General features: G+C 32.6%; 2 protein-coding genes across 3 annotated transcripts; one reads left to right on the forward strand and one right to left on the reverse strand.

Moving 5' to 3' along the window:
* Window positions 1-1,001: 1,001 nt before the first annotated feature.
* On the reverse strand, window positions 1,002-6,494 carry GEK1 (D-aminoacyl-tRNA deacylase). Its single transcript, XM_068609844.2, has 9 exons — window positions 6,167-6,494; window positions 5,899-6,082; window positions 5,660-5,802; window positions 5,342-5,405; window positions 3,712-3,764; window positions 3,492-3,547; window positions 3,124-3,198; window positions 2,337-2,522; window positions 1,002-1,273 (listed from the first exon to the last, which is right to left on the reverse strand). The coding sequence occupies exons 1-9, from the start codon at window positions 6,452-6,454 to the stop codon at window positions 1,186-1,188; spliced, it is 1,137 nt and encodes a 378-aa protein (XP_068465945.2). The 5' UTR covers window positions 6,455-6,494; the 3' UTR covers window positions 1,002-1,185.
* A 2,923-nt stretch (window positions 6,495-9,417) lies between these two features.
* Window positions 9,418-18,106, forward strand: LOC137808630 (Translin family protein). 2 transcript variants are annotated; one of them, XM_068609845.2, is made up of 8 exons: window positions 9,418-9,528; window positions 9,615-9,733; window positions 10,788-10,867; window positions 11,357-11,498; window positions 11,576-11,725; window positions 13,771-13,972; window positions 17,639-17,743; window positions 17,827-18,106. In XM_068609845.2, the coding sequence occupies exons 1-7, from the start codon at window positions 9,465-9,467 to the stop codon at window positions 17,737-17,739; spliced, it is 858 nt and encodes a 285-aa protein (XP_068465946.2). In that variant the 5' UTR covers window positions 9,418-9,464; the 3' UTR covers window positions 17,740-17,743; window positions 17,827-18,106. The 2 variants fall into 2 exon arrangements, with proteins under 2 accessions (XP_068465946.2, XP_068465947.2); XM_068609846.2 differs by lacking the exon at window positions 10,788-10,867 and having other exon boundaries at window positions 9,494-9,528.
* Window positions 18,107-19,489: the final 1,383 nt, after the last annotated feature.

The raw sequence follows: 19,489 nt of genomic DNA on the forward strand, positions 1-19,489 counted from the left end.
TTAATCTTAAAATTGTGTTAGAATTATTAAAAATACAACAAATATTTTTTGAATTGGACACTTCTCCGATACGTATCATATGAGTGTTGGTGTCTGATACGTGTATTCGACACAAATATATCATTTAAGAGAAATATCTGAGCCTCATAACTATTTTATCAAAAAATAAAATTTATATACTAACATATTCAAGTAGATATAACATGTATAAGAAGCTAGGACATATATAAATTTGTTGATAGTCATTAAAAAAACATATGTTGATATTGAAAGCTAGACAGAAAGCATATGAGAAGAGAACAGAGAAAAGGTATAGGAATAAAAGCACTAATTGATATTTCACTATTGCAGAGAAAAGGCTTATATAAATCTCTGAGACACGTGTCAAACAAAGGAAGAGAACACGTAGACGCACGTGTCAACTATCTACAGCACATAAGAAAACAACCGTCTAAAGCAAAATAAGTAACCGTCTAGCGTCTAATGTTACTATAAGGTTAACACATATTTTTAACCGTATTTTACTACATTTATTACTTAAATTTGTTCTTAATTTTTCCTTTTAGCATTTTGTCCTTTTATCTTTTCCAATATTGTAACTTTTTTGTTATACCTTTTTCCTGAATATTAAATAACATTTAATATTAAAAAATTGTTTTTTCATTTCACTTTTAAATTAAATTTTAATTCTATTGAAGATTGTGTCAATGTGTTTAACAGATCCGATAATTTTAAGAAGTTGTATAGTTTTCTATAAATAATCACTCACTACAATATTCTGAAAATTCATCATGGGAATATTGGAAAACTCATTCTGAGAAACTCATTCCAGAAGATATTATATACGATTCAGAAAGATTATTCTGAAAATTCTACTCCAGAAAGCTTCCTAAATGTGTTGACAGCAGCTAAATCACTAAATCTTAAATCTTAAACCAGTAACTGAATCAATTTTTAAGAACATTGGGAACACTAACCTTCTGTATAGTACTGCTATATAGTTTTAAATAATATAAATATTGTTTTTCATAAGAATTGGAATTTATGAATATATCAGTTCATCTCAAACTTCAGCTATTCATTAACTATCACTATGATCTGAAGGGAACTGAATAAAATTGCTAGTATGGTCTGTCAAAATCTGCAGAGGCTATGTTGTTCACATATTATCCTCCAAGCCAGCCCTCAATAGAAATTATTCGGTTTTCCAATTTTAATGTTCTGCTCCGCAAGGAATCCTGTTATGGCATTCCTCTGCCAGCCCTTGAAACTCCTGCAAAAAAATAACTGGTTTAGGATAAAGATTAACTTGAGTAAAAGGAAAAAAAAATTAAGGTCTATCTGTGATGTCATAGCCAGGATCACCTACCTTGGCACAGCTTAAATCATACTTAAATTTCTTAATTCCTTCTTTGTGTAAAATCACAAAAGCTAAAAGAGGACAGACACATGAAACATTGAAAGTACTCCTTAGAACATCACTTTCTAGCATTCAAGGACAAACTCACAAGACCATCCTTAGTAATCAAGGACAAAACATATGTAATTTGGCAACAAATACAAGGTCCAAATGACAGCAGCATGCCCTGCATGTATAGTGTTTTCTTCTTTCTTCTTATTCTTCCTAGTGCAGAAAACCCTCCTCTACTCATTTTGAATCTCAAAAATTTCGCAGTTGACATGAACATATTATCAAACTGTTAACATAAACTACCAACAAGCAGACCCAGTAATAAAAATCTGTCAGATGTAGGTGTAGGTATGAGGAATGTAAATGACAACTAATTTGAAAACTGGGCAACCTTGGGGCTAGTTTGCTCACTGCTTTTTCTTTTGGCGATCAAATGGAGGAACTAAAAACCCCTACAAAAACTTGTACCAGATAAATCTGTCCTTAAGCATTAAAAATAATGGGAAGAACTAGGAAAGATCCAGGTTCGTTCTACAAGGAACTTGTTTTGTGACCTTTTTCCCTTAGTAGGGGAAGGAGCCCTTCATTAATCCCCCATGAAGAAGAATGACCAAAAGTCCGTGAACTAGAGGGAGGGATGGTGAAAAAGGAGTTCTCTTTTCCCACTTTTCCCTAACCTAGAGGTTGTTCTACCATTTTCTTTACAATCTATATTACTGTAAGAGAATGGCAGGTGGAAAGCCCTAGGCAAATTATGGGATATACTGACAGAAATTTCTGTAACAACATTGAACAAAGGTGCCTTGTGGCTATGAAATATTTTTATAAAATGCTCAGCACTCAACCAAGAAATGGCTTTCAGTTCTTGCTTTGGGATTAGGAATACAAATAGTGATTGCATAAGGAGAATGTTCATAAAGCTCACTTGTGGTCTAGGTGCGCAAGAATTTCACCACCAGGAAAGGCAGACTCAGTGGCCTCATATGCAGCCTTTATAGACTCTCTCCATGTTCCACCAATCTCCCCATTTGTTTCTCCTTTTGACTGGTTTGGATCTTCCATAGGCACTGAATATCCAGAAAGTAGGTGACCCACCCATACATTATCTTTCCTAGATAGGATAAGCAGAGTAAGTAAGTATTCATATTTTATTTGAGCAAAAACACAAAATATAATGCACACAAAAATTTGGAAAATTTTAAACAGCAAGGTATAAAAAGGCTTTTTCATGACCATACAATTTTATGTATAAATCTTCTAAAATGGATTTAAAAGTTTATTCAACCTAAGTCATGAGGCAATATAAAACAACTTTATAGTCAGTATATTTTTGTAATATATTTGAATGTACAATTTACAGCCTTTTATCACAGGGCCATTAAATTTGATGATGAAAGTTTATGGATAATGTAATAATCAAAATGTTGATGAAGGCCAAATAGCTATATTTACTTATCAATTTTATTAATACCATGACAAAAGTCTTCATCTGCATACCAAGTAAACGAATGATGCTAGTAAATTTCAATAATGGAAACCTTAAAAAGAAAATGAAGTCCAAATATTGGGAGAAAATTGCAGAGTAAACTACGATAGGTTTTCAGAATAACCCAAAAGTTAATAACGTACAATAGCTGCATAGTTCAGTTTCTTTGACATCAGAAAAATAAATTATAAAGACAGGATTTGCTATGACTTATTTGACTACTTACAATACTACATCCATATGACGAGGTGCATAATGTCCACCACCTATCCCAAGAAGGATTTTCTTGTTATCATTCTCCCTGCAAGAGTGATATTTAGATTCAGGTTACAAAAAACTCACCATTTGTTGGTGGAAGATTTAACGATAATTACGCAATAACACAAACAATTTAAAAGCTTCAGGAAGACATATAGTCCGCCAAGAAAGGAATTGTAAGATCAAAGGACCATAGATAGATTAAACATATTTGCATCTGAGGACACAGAGAGAGAGACATAGCAAGATGTTAAGACATTGGGAGGTATATGCCAAATAAAATGAGTATACAAACTAACGTCACTGCATTTGTTTAACTTGGCTTAATCAATTTACCTGCTCCAGTTTCCTATATCTGTTCCACCTCCAAGCCCAAGTCCTTCCCAGACTAACTACAAGAACCAGAACAAAATATCATTTCAGTAAACTAAATAAAATACTACCGATCAGTTGCCACTAAAGCAATTATTATTCAGGAGTAACTGTGTAAAAGAATATGATCTCCATACAGGGAAATTCCAGATATTGATGGAAAAGTAATGAAACAAATTATTACCTGTGCCATAACTTGAGCAGCATCCTGTCTCTTCCAGTAGTCTTCAGTACTACCTATACCAGAATAGAAAATGAGTCGCTGTATTAAAGCTCAAATTTTATCTAACTGCTAGGAGCTTCTAGTGTAATTTGAGCATGAAGTTTAGCAGCTACAAACTATGATATGAATAGAGAGGAAAACTTGGGCCAGCTGATACATAATGTGGAAAACAAGCACAAGTTTGGCACATTTATTATAGGAAACATAAAAATAGGGGGCTTGAGCTGGCAAGAAAAGAAGACAATGACATGCAGTGAGTTAACTATAAGAAATAAGGGGGGTGAGAGAGAGGATCATCATAGATATCAATAATATGAAGAGGAAGATCATCAAAAGTTTTCTCCGGTGGGGGCAGGGGGTGATACAATCTATGGTATTCTTCATTCATTTACAGTTCCAAACCAAACAATTGGTCCAACATGCCAGATACCACTGAAGATGATTCGGCAAGTGGATGTTCTGGAAGCTCAAATGAGCCTTGTGACTCACAAGTTGTGAGAGCAAAAGAAGGTGATTTCCAGGAAGCTATCCAAATTCACATGGAACAGCTTCAAAAGCAGAATACCACATTGTTGGAATTGAATAATGTGGTAGGGAAGAAAGGTATTGGAGAACCAAAATTTTCTCGGATCTCGACCAATGATACCCATCTCAATAAATCTCAAAGTCAACCAACAAGGTGGAATGTCCATGTTTGAGGGAGAGGATCCATTTTCTTGGAATAATGAAGTACAGATTTACTTTGACGGCTAAGTTGAAGCTCACACAATTGAGCATGGATTGTCAGAGACAGGGGATGAATTGTCATGAGCAAAAACTACTGAAAGTGCTTATCACGCATTATATGGGAAGGGAAGAAGTTGAAGGGAGTCATGCAACTACAGAAGGTAAAATGGTTGGAGTGGGCTGAGCCGAAGGAGGAATTTACAATTCAGGTTTTAAAACTTTTAACCTGACCCAGTTCTCAAGCTCAAGTTGGAATGGCCCACAATGTTAGTTGTTAATTACCTTTTCGTTATGGAAACCCTGGCCAGACTAACTCTTCTTCAATTGCCTCTATGGAAGGAAAACAAAGGGAGAGTGGTGGTGCTCCTGGTCCAAGGAGGTGAGACATGATAGAAATACCCAAAATTGATGCAAGAAAGATTAAGGGAATTTTCTTTAGGTGCAAACAAATTTCAGCCATGGAACCAATGTCCCAAAAATAAACAGAGGAACACAGAGGGAAGGGCAGAGATGCCGTTTATACTCTAGTGCCGAATTAAACTAAAATAACATCACTGATTTGGAAACTCCACTTCATCTCTCCTTAACATACAATATTCCGTTTCCTATGGAAAACATAGACAAGATGAAGCCTTCTTTGCAAGCAAGTAATACTTTCAAAAGGGAGAAGATGAATATGAATGGGAAAGGAGATTAAACATCAAAATGAAGACTAACTTGATCTGAAAAACAAACGATGGAGGATACAAAAACAACAAATTATTTCCCAGTACTTAACTGATAAACCATGCAATGTGCTTGTAAAATACGATATATCAAACCTATCAATGCCAAAAAGATCTAGGGGGAAGGAAAAAACACTCACCAATCTCCAAAAACATGGTTGGCTTATTGGTCACAGGTCCATGGTGAGTAGCCTCCAAAGTAATCTAAATTGAGGAAACAGATTAAATTCTACCATAATTGCTTTTAAAAAATTAACATCATCATCTTCCTTGAACAGGAAACAAGCCATGCAATTGCAGAAATGCTGAATCTAAACCAGAAGTACTGAAGATACAACTAGAGAAACGACAATCAGTCAAAGAAAACGTCACACAAGAAACAGCATCAAAAAGACAAGTAAAGAAAACTAGTCTAAATACCAACCAATCAAACAAACAAACAAAAACAAAAAAGACACCTCGAATTCAGGGACCAGATTATGAGCCTGAGCAATATTTTTCAAAAGGCGAAGCCAAGGCCCCATCCTAGGATTTGGCAGCGCTGCCCATCCAGGTCTGCCACCTTGGGGCGGAACATCACCTTCACGCAAATGAGGAACTCCTGCACATGCACACACACACCCCACCAGAAAAATCATTGCAAGACACAAACTTTTCCACACCCACAAAAAGAACAGAGACAAAGTGAACAACTTACCAATGGGGTGAACAGTGAGAGCAGGCTTGTTGGACACAGCCGTGTGTTTGCTGAAGAAGATGACCTCATCAACAACCTCCCCAGTGACCTCTTCCCACCTCCTGTCCAAATCATCCTCCACCACTATGCTCTTTGCATGCAGCAACACCCTCACCCCTTCATTCACAAAGCTCTTCATATCATCCTAGTGGACCAAACACAACCACAGACAACAGTTAAAACAGCAAAAGGGGCATGATGGGTTCCCTAAAAGGTTGATGCTTTGAACCTGGAAATGGGGACCCGGTTGCCACCCGGGCATGGCCAACAGCGCATTGGCCGGGTTGATGGAAGCCGGGTCGGAGGAGGTTGCCACAAGAAGCGCCACCATTGTTGCTTTGGTAGAGAAATGTTTGTGTTTGTGTTGTGAAGTTGAAAATGGGTTTGAAGGAATTGGTGAAGAAAACGCTGAATTTGTATTTATATGAGAACCAATGGAAATTGGTTTTGATGATCTGAGCACACGGTTTCTCAGCGAAAGAGGAGGAAGCTGAAAGAGCTTGCTCACTGCTAACATCACTTCTCAAATTGTAAACAAAAAATATTCATTTCAAAATACATATACTTTTAATTTACTACATTTATTTATACTATTTCTTTTTTCGTGGTAATAACAAATTTCAATAGATTCATATTTTTTTTGTTTATTTTTACTTAATTATATTTATAAAAAATTACTTGAAAAATTATTTATTTTTCCTCTAAATGAATATACAAAAAGTTTTTTTTTTCTTAACTAGAAAAATTGAGAGTACTTTGAATAAAGGCAACTCACATTAGTTGTTTCATGCATTAAAAAAATGTAAATTGTGATTTTTATGGACTCTCATGATCATTAAATATCTTTTAATTTAAAAAAAATCAATAAATAAAATAAATTTTAGAAATAAAAAATATTAATTACTATATTAACTAAAATAAATATTATTATATAAAATAAATATATGGTTAATATTTAAGATAATTTTATTATTAATAAAACTTATAGCTTAATTTTTAATTAATATTTAATTAGCTACTAATTAATTATTCAATTAATGACGTGACTTGGGAATGGTTAAACATTGTAGAAGTTAATTAGAGAAATTGAGAGTACTTTCAATAAAGGAAACTCACACTAGTTGTTTCATGCATTAAAAAATATAAATTGTGATTTGTATTGTGTCACATAATCATTTTGTAAGGAAAAATTATATTTTTTAAACATTTCATAGTTTTATATCTTTATTTTAAATTTAATTATTATATATAAAATAAAAAATATTGCTGGACTGATGAAAGTGTTTTTTATTCTTAAATATAAAATATTTAGAATTAATTAACCAGTTGAAAAAAAATTAAAGTCATTACTATATTTTACCACCCTTTCACACATTGTTCAATGTGTAAGTTTTTATATTAGGAAGTTTTGAGTTATATATATATATATATATATATATATATATATATATATATATATATATTAATCTTTGTTCCAAAGTCAAAGTTGGCATCAAAGAACTATGTTTTTTATTAGCCAATATTAATGGCCATGACATGAGAATGGTTAAACATTGTAGGAATTAAGAGTTTTAATGATGCACTAAACATTTGTAATAAACTAAAATCATAAGTTTCTTTATAAGATTTTCACCTAAATTAAGGAAAATATTTAGTGTTTATATTTTAATTTTAATTTTAAGTGAGTTACTTATACTTTCATTTTTTTTATTTTAATTTGTATTTATTTGTCATTATATTTTATCTCTTTCCTTTGTGTTATCATAACTATTTTTTCTCCTTCCGAATTAATAACATTAAAAATATGATAAAAAATAATTTTATCTTGAAATTTTAAAAATATCAAATAAAAAAAAACAATTTTTTGTTAAATTCACAATTAAAAGACCCAGAGGACCTAATTCTTAGGCGTTTGCTTGTTTTATTTCTTGCATCATCGTAAGTTTTGAACCAAGAACATTATAATTTATTACTTAGAATAATATAGTTAATTATTTAATCATAAGATTAATTAAAATTGCAAAATTTGGCAAATAATTTATTATCCACTTATAGAAATACATTATCTTAGTTTTTTTTTAAATGTGCGACTATCTTATAAAATAATTGAATATTTTGATTTTAATCCTATGCAAGTAATTTGATGAACTTGATATATAATTTAATGAATAAAATAATTGATTATTATGAAAAATAATCAGTTATCTTTTTTGTCAATATAAACTGAAATGGGAAGTGTCAATATAAATTTGGCTAGAGGTAGGTCACCCTCAATCCATTTTTTAAATAAAAAATTAAACAAAAAACCGTTTAAAAGATTAACTTTTTATATTATACTACTTAAGTATAAATATATAATAAAAAGTGTAACTTAAATCATTAACACATAAACTAAATTCTAATTGTTAATTATAATGAAAGCATTTAACAATGTAATAATTATTTTAACTTATCTTATTATATACATTAACTAGTAAATTAAAAACTTTTAAAATATTTATATAATAAAATATTGTTTTTTAAAATATAAATAAATTAAAATACAAAAAAAAAAAAGTTTGTGGATCCGTTGATCCATCATTTGATAGAACATATTAAAATTTTCAATCGATTTTAATACGACAATGACTCTTTATTTTTGGTGGATTGAAATAAAAAGAGCTGAGTTAACATATTTTGCCACTTCTATAACTATTTATAGTAGGAATGATTATTTTTCCCATTTTAGTTTTTAACTTCTCTATGAAATATCATGATTTGAATTTATAGTAGATTATTTTTCAATATTAAAATGTAACTTATTTTTAAATTATATTTTATAACAAATATAAATTGTAGTTTTGATTCGATTTCAATATTAATTTTAGTAGGTCGATTATAAGAATAAGATACAATAATTAAATCCATTTAATACTGATAAAACATTTAAATTATTTTAATATAAATCATAAGATTAAAAAGGTGTAATTATTTTGTATCGTCTTAGAAAAAGTAGAAAAGTTTACATATTTTAAGTTCATAAATTAGACTAAAAATTGAAAAAAAGGAACAAATAAATAAAATTAATAGATGACCGGGTTTAGGTGTGGGAAGATATGTAGCACATATATGGATACGGACACTGACATGACATGGATACGGATACAGAAATACGTATAATTTTTAAAATGTAAGATACGGAGACACAAATCTATATATTATATAATTTTGAATTATATAAATTATGACGAATTCAAAAGAATTTGTTTCTTATTTTTACAATCATAATTGAAATTTATACAATAAATTTGAGTTTTTAGAAAATGATTGTATTTATACATTTTAAAATAGTGTTAGAACTGTTAGAATTTTCAAAAATTCATTAATACTCTTAACTTATAAGTGTCATTCGTACCAGTGTTTACAGTGATACGTTTGTCAGATACAGATACGCCATTTAAGACAAATGTGTAAGTGAGGTATTGCTATGCCGTTACGAATTTTAATTTGATTAAAAAAGAAAAGAAAAATAAAAAAGAAGAAAAGAGATGTTACACTCTCTTCACAAGTTTTCTCTGTTCATGGCATCCAAACCTCAACGCCTCCATCAAAGTAACCTTCTCTCTGTCATTCGAACATCTTTCATTGCCGTCAATTATTTCTCTGAGATAACATCCTTTTTTTTTTTACTTTCACAGTTGCAGGGACCAACTCTCAGAGCTCAGCAAAAAGGGTTAGAACCATGGCCACATTCACACCCATTGAACCCACTTTGAAGGACGCTTTTACCAGATATACCCAATATCTCAATGACCTTGTAATGCTTCTCATCTACTGTCATGCACCGTTAATTTTGTCTATTCTTTATTTCAAATTCCCAAGCCCTTTTGAATTTCATTGCAAGATTGTGTACAAGTAAGCTGAAAGGGGTTTTGCTTTGAAGACTAAAGGTTTAGTCTTCCACCCCTTTGTTCCTTTTTTCATTTCTTAGGGTTTTTTCTTCATGTTTAGGCTACTTTTCATTCTGCAGTGGTGTATTAAGGACAAGCTAGTGCCCTTTGAGGATATGTTTGGAAAAAACAGTTTAGTTGAAAAGGGATGGTGGTTAATTTATTTATTGTCAATTTATATAATCGTAAAATGTTTAAAACATATGAACAGGGGATGTTGGGGTAAAATGATAATCTCTCATTTACTTCCTTTCATTTTGAAGAATTCTTAGCAAGGAGAACATTTACTTCAAATTTTCTCTCCAAACTCGTTGGATCCAAACATACTCACTGCCTGTGACTTAGAGAAGAGGAAAGGATTGATGGGATGTTAAATGTTGATCATTTTATTTGTGATGGAAATATTGAATTGCTATTTCGTTGTTCTTAGGAAAGTGCTAAGGAATCAACAAATATAATGTTTTTGTTGGAAATCATAGAAAATGTGCATTTGTTTTGAATTTATACTTTCCTATAAAAACTTCCTACTTGTGTTTTCTTATCCAGGAATTTTTTAGCAAAGTTGATATTGAAATTTTAAATGTTTTGATTATGTATATTTGTTCTTCCCTCGGCTTGGGGCTTTATGTTCGAGAGTCTCCTCTCAAATTTAATTTTGTGAGTGTAATGTTTCACTATTCATCTGGGATTTTAGGAATTGATTTTTGGAGCACAGTACACGTTGCCCCTTTATACAATAATCTTGCCTCAGTGATGATATGTAGAAACTTACTTTACAATAACTTAATTTGAAGGTTTAAATCTACATGGATATTGGGTAGCTAAGAATATCCTTTAAAGTCAGCAGTACCTTTACAGTATTGCAGATTACAATTCCATATTTGTCTATTATTTTGAATTTTTTCAAACGTATATTTATAGAATGACAAACGCGAAAGAGTGGTTAAAGCAAGTCGAGACATAACAATGAATAGCAAAAAAGTCATATTTCAAGTGCACAGGTTTTCTCTTTCTCCACTGTTTCATCCCTCCTGTTCTCTATATATGTCCATGGCGGTGTTACCTGCATCAGCTGAATTACTTAAACATTATGATATATCTTTTTCATGCTCTTTTCTGTGATTAATTTGTCCTATCTTTTCAATTTGTCATCTGAATCAACTTAGTTGTACTTCAAAACTATTGTAGTTTGATGAGATTGTTTTCTATTAGCAGTGAGTATTATATGAATTGCATTACTCTTGCAGTCTCACATTCATTATTTATACCTTAATCCCCTTGTATTTTTTAAATACAAATAGAATGAGTTAATATGAGTCATTAAGACCTTTATATCTCGATGAATTCTTTTTGTACAGTAAAATATAAAGTAAAAGAAATAGGAGTCCAAATTCTACTGCAGATGGTTAATGATTTATTCTTATAAACTTACATGTCATCTACATCTTCATGATCTTACTGGCGTTATTGTATTCTAATTTCTTAACAAGGATGAGTAAATACAATAAAGTGGAAGTACTTGAGAAAGCTGAAAAGGACTTAGCAGCTGTGACTGATCAGTATGTGTCACGACTAGTCAAAGAATTGAAGGGAACTGATTTTTGGAAGCTAAGGCGAGCATACTCACCAGGGGTATACTTCACACATATTTCCTTGTTAAGATCAAATACTTTTCTCTGATTCTTGTCTGGGGCGGTTGTACTATGCAGATACAGGAGTATGTTGAAGCAGCTACATTCTTTTGTTTCTGCAAAAATGGAACACTTTTGAAGCTTGATGAGATGAACAAAACATTGCTACCACTGAATGACCCATCTCTACATCCTCTTCAAATAAATGTCCTTGACTATCTATTAGGGGTAAAAACAAATTTCTTAACATTTTATCATTTTCCCTGTTGCGAGACCCAATTTAACAGATTTGTAGAATTTCTTGATTTGTTGTGATGATTTCTGCAGTTTCATTTGACACATTTTTAATAATCTTCATATGGATATAAAACATGCATAGAACTTAACTTTTATGCTGGGAAAAGACTATTTAACCTCTATTTCGGTTCAAGTTGATCCTTAAACTAGTGTTGTAAAACTTGGACTAAACCAACTAGTCTGATCAGTTTAACGGGGAACCAGACCTATGTCCAGAAAAAGTCATGTCTTCAGATCAGAGATGTTACTGACCATGCGTACGTCATTAACTCAGCTAAACCGGTTCATCCAGTTAAGCTTTGAATTGGTCCTTGAATGTGGTCCTCCGGCCATTGAATGTTGTCCACAGGCCCTTGTATGCTGTCCAACTTGCTGCTGTACATTCTGACCAACTGCTGCATGCTGATACCCGGTGTCCATTGTCTGCTCCTCACTGTGTGCAGATCTGATTACAATTGAAGCTTGCACATGCAAAGGGTAATATGAAGTGAAATAAGGCAAAAATTGGGCAGAATTTGCACTTTGGTTGGGTTTGAACCCATGCTTCCTTGCTTACCAAGATGGGTTACTGTGAGTTTGCTTGATACCCATGAGGCAAAAATTTTATATATAGAATTCGTTCACATAAATTTTAAATTTTATATATTTAATAGACTGGCCAAAGTATTCTGATTGTATTTGGGAGGCTAGCTAGGAACTGAACCATCGCGCCAGCCAAACTACTGTGATTGTACACAGTTGAAGTTATATGTAGAATCTGTAGTATAATAAAGTTTGACATATTTAATGAATACGGGCTCATGTGGTTCAATTAGTGACCTACTGGTATAACCATCTATCCAGTGTGTTGAGCAGGTCGATAATTTGTTGGTTCTGATACCAATGCCTTAAACTGTGCATTTGTAAATTGAAATCCCAATCCCTTACTTTATTTTTTAAATAACTTTTTCCATATTTTTTGACTTTTCTAAAATAGAAAAATAAGAAAAGGGTAAAAATGTGCAACTATGCAGAGATGTAAGCCACCTTCTTCTGTTATCAAGTGGTGCATCATCTGCATAAAGTATTTATCGTTATGCTGCTTCATATTGATTTCATTCTTTCTCCATCTTTTTTGGGCTCTGTCTGGGAGAGAATAAGCTCAAAGGTGTTCTCACAGACCTACCAATTGAACTTCTCCATTGGTCCACCTTTCTCCATCAAAATTGCCTTTGTGCATACTTCTTGTAAGGGTAGTTGGTTCTAAGAAACTTTCGTGTGCATAGGCATTAGTAGAAGGGCATCAGAGGAGCTAATGGGACACTTCACTGTGGGTAACTGGGGTGGGAGGAGCATTGATGGTGGAGATGGGGGGAACTGTAATGGTTTTTTGATGGCATTGTCAATGTGGCCAAGGTGGAGGTGTGAGATGTGACCCTGTTTATTTTCTTGAACTGGCACATGCTTTGATGATGATCTTGTTCTCAGTGAGGGTGAAGGGACAATGCTGCATGTCAACACTCAGCTGGTTGCACCACCAGAGATGGCACAACTAGTGCAGGTGGTATTAGCTCACTAACTTCTAGAGCATGGTGTTCTTTTCGGGGACTCCATGAGTTGGAGTTAGAGTTGGCAATGATCGTGGTTCCCTTTTGGTCTCTGTTACTGGCAAGAAGACCAAGTGTTTTGGTCATTTCAAATCTCTTGATTGAATCTGGAACCACATTTTTTTTTTAAAATATGGAAAAACTGATTTAAAAATATAAAAGTTAAAGGTTGAGATTTTAAAAAAACAAATAATTGAAATTATCATTGCCTATAGTTTAACCCTAACTTAATAGAAGGAGCCAATAAATATTATGCAGTTTAAGGATCAATTTGGGCAAACTAGAAGTCCAAGGTATTTGTGAAAAATGTTATGTTTAAGGGAGTTAAATGATCCTTTCCGTAATTTTTTCTCCCTCTTCCTCTAAAAGGTGTTCAATATTTGTTTTCAGCTTGCAGATTTGACTGGAGAGCTGATGCGTTTAGCAATTGGTAGGATATCAGAAGGTGAACTTGAATTTGCTGAGAAGATATGCAGATTTGTGCGTGATATATACAGGGAGCTTACACTTGTAGTGCCACTTATGGATGACAATTATGATATGAAAACAAAGATGGATGTAATGCTCCAAAGTGTCATGAAAATAGAGAATGGTAATGCATTAGTTTTAAAAATACTGTTTGGTAGATTGAAAGTTCAATCTATCAAGTTCGATGCCTTAATACCTTGTTACTCCAAGCACAAATAGAATTAGCGTCTGATTGGAAAAATGTTTCATCTAGTTATATTTTAAAGAAATTAGTTTTCCATTCACTCGTGAGATTATTTTCTTAAGTTCATGATTTTGGATCCTGCCTATTTGAACTCAATTATTTTCTTGTGTCTAAAGTCATTCTCACTCTTAAATGTTGATGTTTGCTGCAGCTAATAGCTAGTAGTATTTGTATTTGTATGATAACCCCATTATATATATAATCTTAAAAACCTATAGTACATAATGTGGTGAGTTCATGAGTTTTAGGTCAGCTGGTGCATGAACATTGTTATGGTAATTCCTACCAAATATACTGCCTAAATGATGTGTAACAACATACATACATCATAACTATAATAACACATCATCAACATATCATGCCATAACATCGAAGGAATGTTGCTTAAGTAAAAACTTCTTCGCTTAAACGACCTGTCTTTACTTCACTATGTTGTAAGACTACTGCTTGAATAACCAACCATATCCCTTAAGTGAGCTAAGTTCGCTTGAGCGATACTAGCTCTAGAGGAGAGAAAATTGGTTCAATTTCTCTCTTGCTTGAGCTTTGCCTTGTCCTTTGATTAACCAACTCTAGAGGAAAGAGAATCAACATTAATTTTCCCTCACTCAAGCATCACTTTGTTGCTTGAGTGACATGGCTTGGTACACAAGCTACCACCCAAAAACCTATTTCTTCATTGCTTGAGTGACCACTTGTTGCATGAGCAGTGAGAGCTCCACAGGAGAGAAAATTGCTTTGGTATCTCTCTCACTAAGCCATAAGTCATAGCTTGGGTGAGGAGCATTGTCGCTCAAGTCACCATGATGGTGTTTGAGCGACACAGCTTGGTGCATGCAATGATTTCATCTGCTTGAACATTGCTCGAGTAATGGCTCGACACTCAAGCAATATATTCAGAGAAAACAAAATAAGTAGATTGCACATCAACGTCCCAACATTGATTTCCATCAATTTTCCCTTTTTCCACTTGTATTATAACTCAAATAGTACCTATTGGTACAACCAAAATCATAGTTTTGTCATCCAATCAAAATATACTATTTCAACTCAATTCAACCACTAGAATTTAGTTGAAAGACAATCATTGTTCATTCAAAATTTAACATACAAATTTACTCTAACCAAATCTAGACAAAGTTTCAATATAGTTAAGTTCCCCTTACCTAACAGTTGTGTGCTTCCCAAGCAACACTAACTAAGAGGAAACTCTCAGAATCTCCCAGAACCCTAATTTATACCACCTAACCAAACAATGCAATTGATCATAAACTATGAAAAGTATAATATAGGGAAACCTTAAGGAGAGTATCCCTAATTATCAGTTGTACATATTTTCCTCGATTACTAAGCTCAAATTATATCTGTTTTACTCTCCCTCAAGCTAGAGCATATATGTTATATATTGTAAATGTGGAATAAGAGAGCTCTTCAGATATTTAGTGAACATGTTTGCAAGTTAGTCACCAGAGTTGACAGTGTCAATGATGATTTCTTCAGAAAGCATATTTTTTCTCACAAAATGGCAATCAATTTGTGTTTAGTCCGCTTTTGTAAGATTGGGTTTGATGCAATGTGAATGAGAACTTCATTGTCACATATTGGTTGAGCATGATGTGTATGTATCTCTAAATTTTAATTGATGGAGAAGTTGCTTAAGCCAAGTAATATCACATGCAATTGCTGTCGAAACTTGGTACTCAACTTTAACACTAGATCTAGCAACTATATTTGTTTCTTGTTCTTCCAAAAACTCAAGGTTCCACTCAGAAGACAATATCCTGAAGTGGACCTCCTATTTGATGGTGATCATGCCCAAGCAATGTCAGAATAACACAATTTTGGAATTGCATTTATCTACATCTATTGAACTACAACTTGGTGCATTCTTGATATATTGAAGTATGTGTATCACAACATTCTAGTGACTATCACATGTGGCCTTTAAGAATTGACTAATCACATTAACTGCATATGTGATATCTGGTCCAGAGACATTAAGGTCTGCCTACTAGATTACAATACCTTCTAGGGTTGTCCAATGGTTCCCCTTGACCTGAATGAAGCTTCAAATTAGGATATATAGGATTGTCGTTGAGGCGATAAGTATACTAGTCTCAATCAATTATGAAACTAGGATTGGGAAACTACGATGATGATAATGTCATTAGCATGTATGACAAGATAGATGCACATGCTAGGCGGAGAATGAAGTGAAAAAAATCGATTGATCAGTGTCACAATGAGTCATACCAAACTTAAGCAAAATCGAGTTGAAATAGCTGAGGAGATTGCTTAAAGGCATAAAGTGAGAGGTAAAGCCTACAAAGAGGGTGTGAGTCACCGAATGCTATAAAATCAGGTGGATGTTCCATGTACACTTCGTACAAGTCACCATGTAGAAAGACATTTTTTATATCCAATTGGTGAAATGTTCGCCTGACAAGAAAAAGGCGGCAAAGGTGATTTTGGCCACAAGAAAAAGTGTCACCATAATCCAGGCCTAAAATTTAAGTATATCCCTAAGCTTAAAAGCAAGCTTTGTAACTATTAACTGTACCATCAAGTGTGATCTTCACTATATAGGCCGAACTACACCTAACAATGGTTTTGTTGGGAGCAAAGGGAACAAACTCCCATATGTTTCTAGCATCCAAAGCAGTCATCTTTGCCAGCAATGCCTATGGCAAATTGTGGTTAGCCATGACTTCCCTTGTAGACTTAGGAATAGACAAAGAGTCCAAAGAAGATATAAAAGAAAAATAAGAAAGAGGGGTCACACTTATAGTGGTTACTATGGTTTTCATGGTATGTGAGAAGTGGAGGTGGAGTAAGAGGTACTAGAGGTGTAGGGACAAAAGGTGGAACCTCCCAAGGGACTTCTTCAATGGTGGAAGAAAAATAAGGAATAGTCTCAATGAATGTAACATCAACAAAGATTAGATACCGTTGTAATTGATGATAAAAACATTGATAATCTTTGTGGAGTTGAGAGTAACCCAAAAAAATACATTATAGGGATTTAAAAAGAGTGTACTTTTACATGGACTGAGATCATGAACAAAATATTTGCTCTGATACAGTGAGAACTAGAGGACGCTACATAAAGAGGATCATTGGTATGTTGGTGAATGTTACGGGATAAACTTATCCAATTCCAATTTTGATTGGATAGAGTTGATCTAGCTGAAGCCACCCACTATGTAGAAAGAATATATATATAAAAAAAAAGTTTAAAGAGATGGTGAGTTATTGGAAACAATTAATTTGTATGTAACTTGGAAATTTAATCTTAATTCTTTTTAAACCATCCTTACTAAACTAGAAAAACCGATCTTACAATGTGATGACACTATATTTACTTAAACAGCAAACCGTTGCTACTGCAGTATAAAATGTTGATTATGCAGTATTTTGATTCATATTGAAAACCCAATATCAAGTAGCTTTTTCTCCCCTTCCACCCAAATGAAGTGTGAGAGAAATATCAAGATCTTCTATATGCTACTTTTGCTTGAAACTCGTTGACATATGTTCTTTATGCAGCTTGCTTTGGTGTTCATGTGAGAGGGTCAGAGTATATTCCACTTCTTGGATCCAACGATCCAAATTCTTTCTTGGTGGGAGTTCCAGATGTTGAACTATGATGAGGTATTGTATTCATTCCTGAGTCTTGGTTTATTCTGGGGCCTTTTTGCACCGTGTTCGTTCCTAATGAAAGGATCTTACACCAGTTATCTATTGGATGCTTTGTGAGATCTGTCAATGAGAGAATGATCTGCTAGAAGGTTTTGGAGGTTGATTTCACTGCATGGACCAATCTCAGCAATATTGTGTTTTGCCCATGATCATCCAAGAGGAAATTTAAGCCAATTCTTGACAAAGAGGACAATATAGTGTTCTTGAAAAGGTTGATCATTATCACATAATGTTGAACTTGTTCTAAATCTTCTGAGATTAAAGAAAACTGACATTAAGTTTGAATTATGCTATCATTCGAGCATTTTAACTTTATCTCACTTTGTCATCATATCTGATGTGCCTCTTCTATTGACATGTAGAGAAGTTTTAATTAGATAAACCATGAATTAGCCATCTCTACCCACAAAATGGCACTAAAACAGATTGTTAAAAACTTGTGTCAGGAAATTAATGGATACTGGTGTGATTGGGGTTTGGCTAAACCGTATTGTGTGTAAACAAATTTTGAAACTTCATTTTGTTGTAGTTTTTAGGTTAAAATAAATTTAACATGTATGAAAATTTAGTTTTTTTTTTAAATTTTTTTTATGTTAAAATATTTTATTTTGAAAAAAAATAAAAATCTTGTGCTTCAATTTGTTTAGAAAAATAAATTGATTTAATTTCTATCATATACAAATAACATTTGATTAGTTAGAAATTTCTTCATTTAAAAATTCTTTCGTTTTACTCGAAAAAAATATTTTGATTTCACATCAAAATAAGTCGTATTAATGTAGATATTTTAAATTTAATTAAAAATTTGATCGTTTTAAAATTGCGGAGCTGAACTAGATATTTTATTACTATAAAAATAAGGTGTTATAAAATTCAATCATTTTCTTAAAGGGAATGATATATGGAGATCTCCAATTGGAAATTGTTTTTAGTTTTTTTTTTTTTTTTTAAATCCATAGCTGTCAATGAGGAGATACCTTTTAAAAAATAAAAGTAAAATTCATTTTAACAAAGTATTAATTATTTTGTTAATTTTTAAAATCAAATAACTTAAAGGTTTATCCATTTACGTTTTTTTTTCTCCTATAAGTATATAAAATTTGCATCCTACTCTTTCACATCATTTTTTTATTTTGGAAAATGGTAGTTAGATACTCATTTAAAACCACTTGATAATTAAATGTATTAGTACTTTAAGTTAAAAAAAAATATATATTAATATTTTAAGTATAAATGGTTTTTTTTATGTGAAAATATTACCATCCTTTAATTTTTTTTAAAGAACTCATTGATTTCTTTATTAAATACATTTTCAATAGAGACAAAAATCAATTCATTATCATCTCCTCTATTTGTATAGACAAAGTGAGTCTAGATAGTACTTCATCCACTTCTTCAGACTTTAACCCTTCAATTTTTTAGCTCCTTAACACTCGGTCGAAGTAAACCTGCATAAGGTTCTCTGACGATCAAGTAAGTACTTTGTATAGAGAGTGTATGATGTAAAACTGATAAAAGCATACCATAGTCCTTTGTAAAACACTTATTTATAGTGTTTGGTAATAAGCTATTTGATTCATGGGCCACATTTGACGCATATATTCAATAAATCAGTATTAGTTGATTTCTTGGGGTGTCACCCGAATATGACAGGGTATGGCCCAAATTTATAGAAAAACTCAAATTTATAGAAAAAAT

Source organism: Phaseolus vulgaris, chromosome 3 (genome assembly GCF_051622355.1).
Source record: "Phaseolus vulgaris cultivar YP4 chromosome 3, ASM5162235v1, whole genome shotgun sequence".
NCBI classification, from domain to species: Eukaryota; Viridiplantae; Streptophyta; class Magnoliopsida; order Fabales; family Fabaceae; genus Phaseolus; species Phaseolus vulgaris.

Coding starts and splice junctions, on each gene's coding strand:
- GEK1 (XM_068609844.2), bottom strand. CDS start 6,454: ATGTTAGCAGTGAGCAAGCTCTTTCAGCTTCCTCCTCTTTCGCTGAGA. Junction 6,083..6,166: donor AACCGGGTCCCCATTTCCAG/GTTCAAAGCATC, acceptor TTGGTCCACTAG/GATGATATGAAGAGCTTTGT. Junction 5,803..5,898: donor TCTCACTGTTCACCCCATTG/GTAAGTTGTTCA, acceptor GTGCATGTGCAG/GAGTTCCTCATTTGCGTGAA.
- LOC137808630 (XM_068609845.2), top strand. CDS start 9,465: ATGTTACACTCTCTTCACAAGTTTTCTCTGTTCATGGCATCCAAACCT. Junction 9,529..9,614: donor ACCTCAACGCCTCCATCAAA/GTAACCTTCTCT, acceptor TTACTTTCACAG/TTGCAGGGACCAACTCTCAG. Junction 11,726..13,770: donor TCCTTGACTATCTATTAGGG/GTAAAAACAAAT, acceptor ATTTGTTTTCAG/CTTGCAGATTTGACTGGAGA.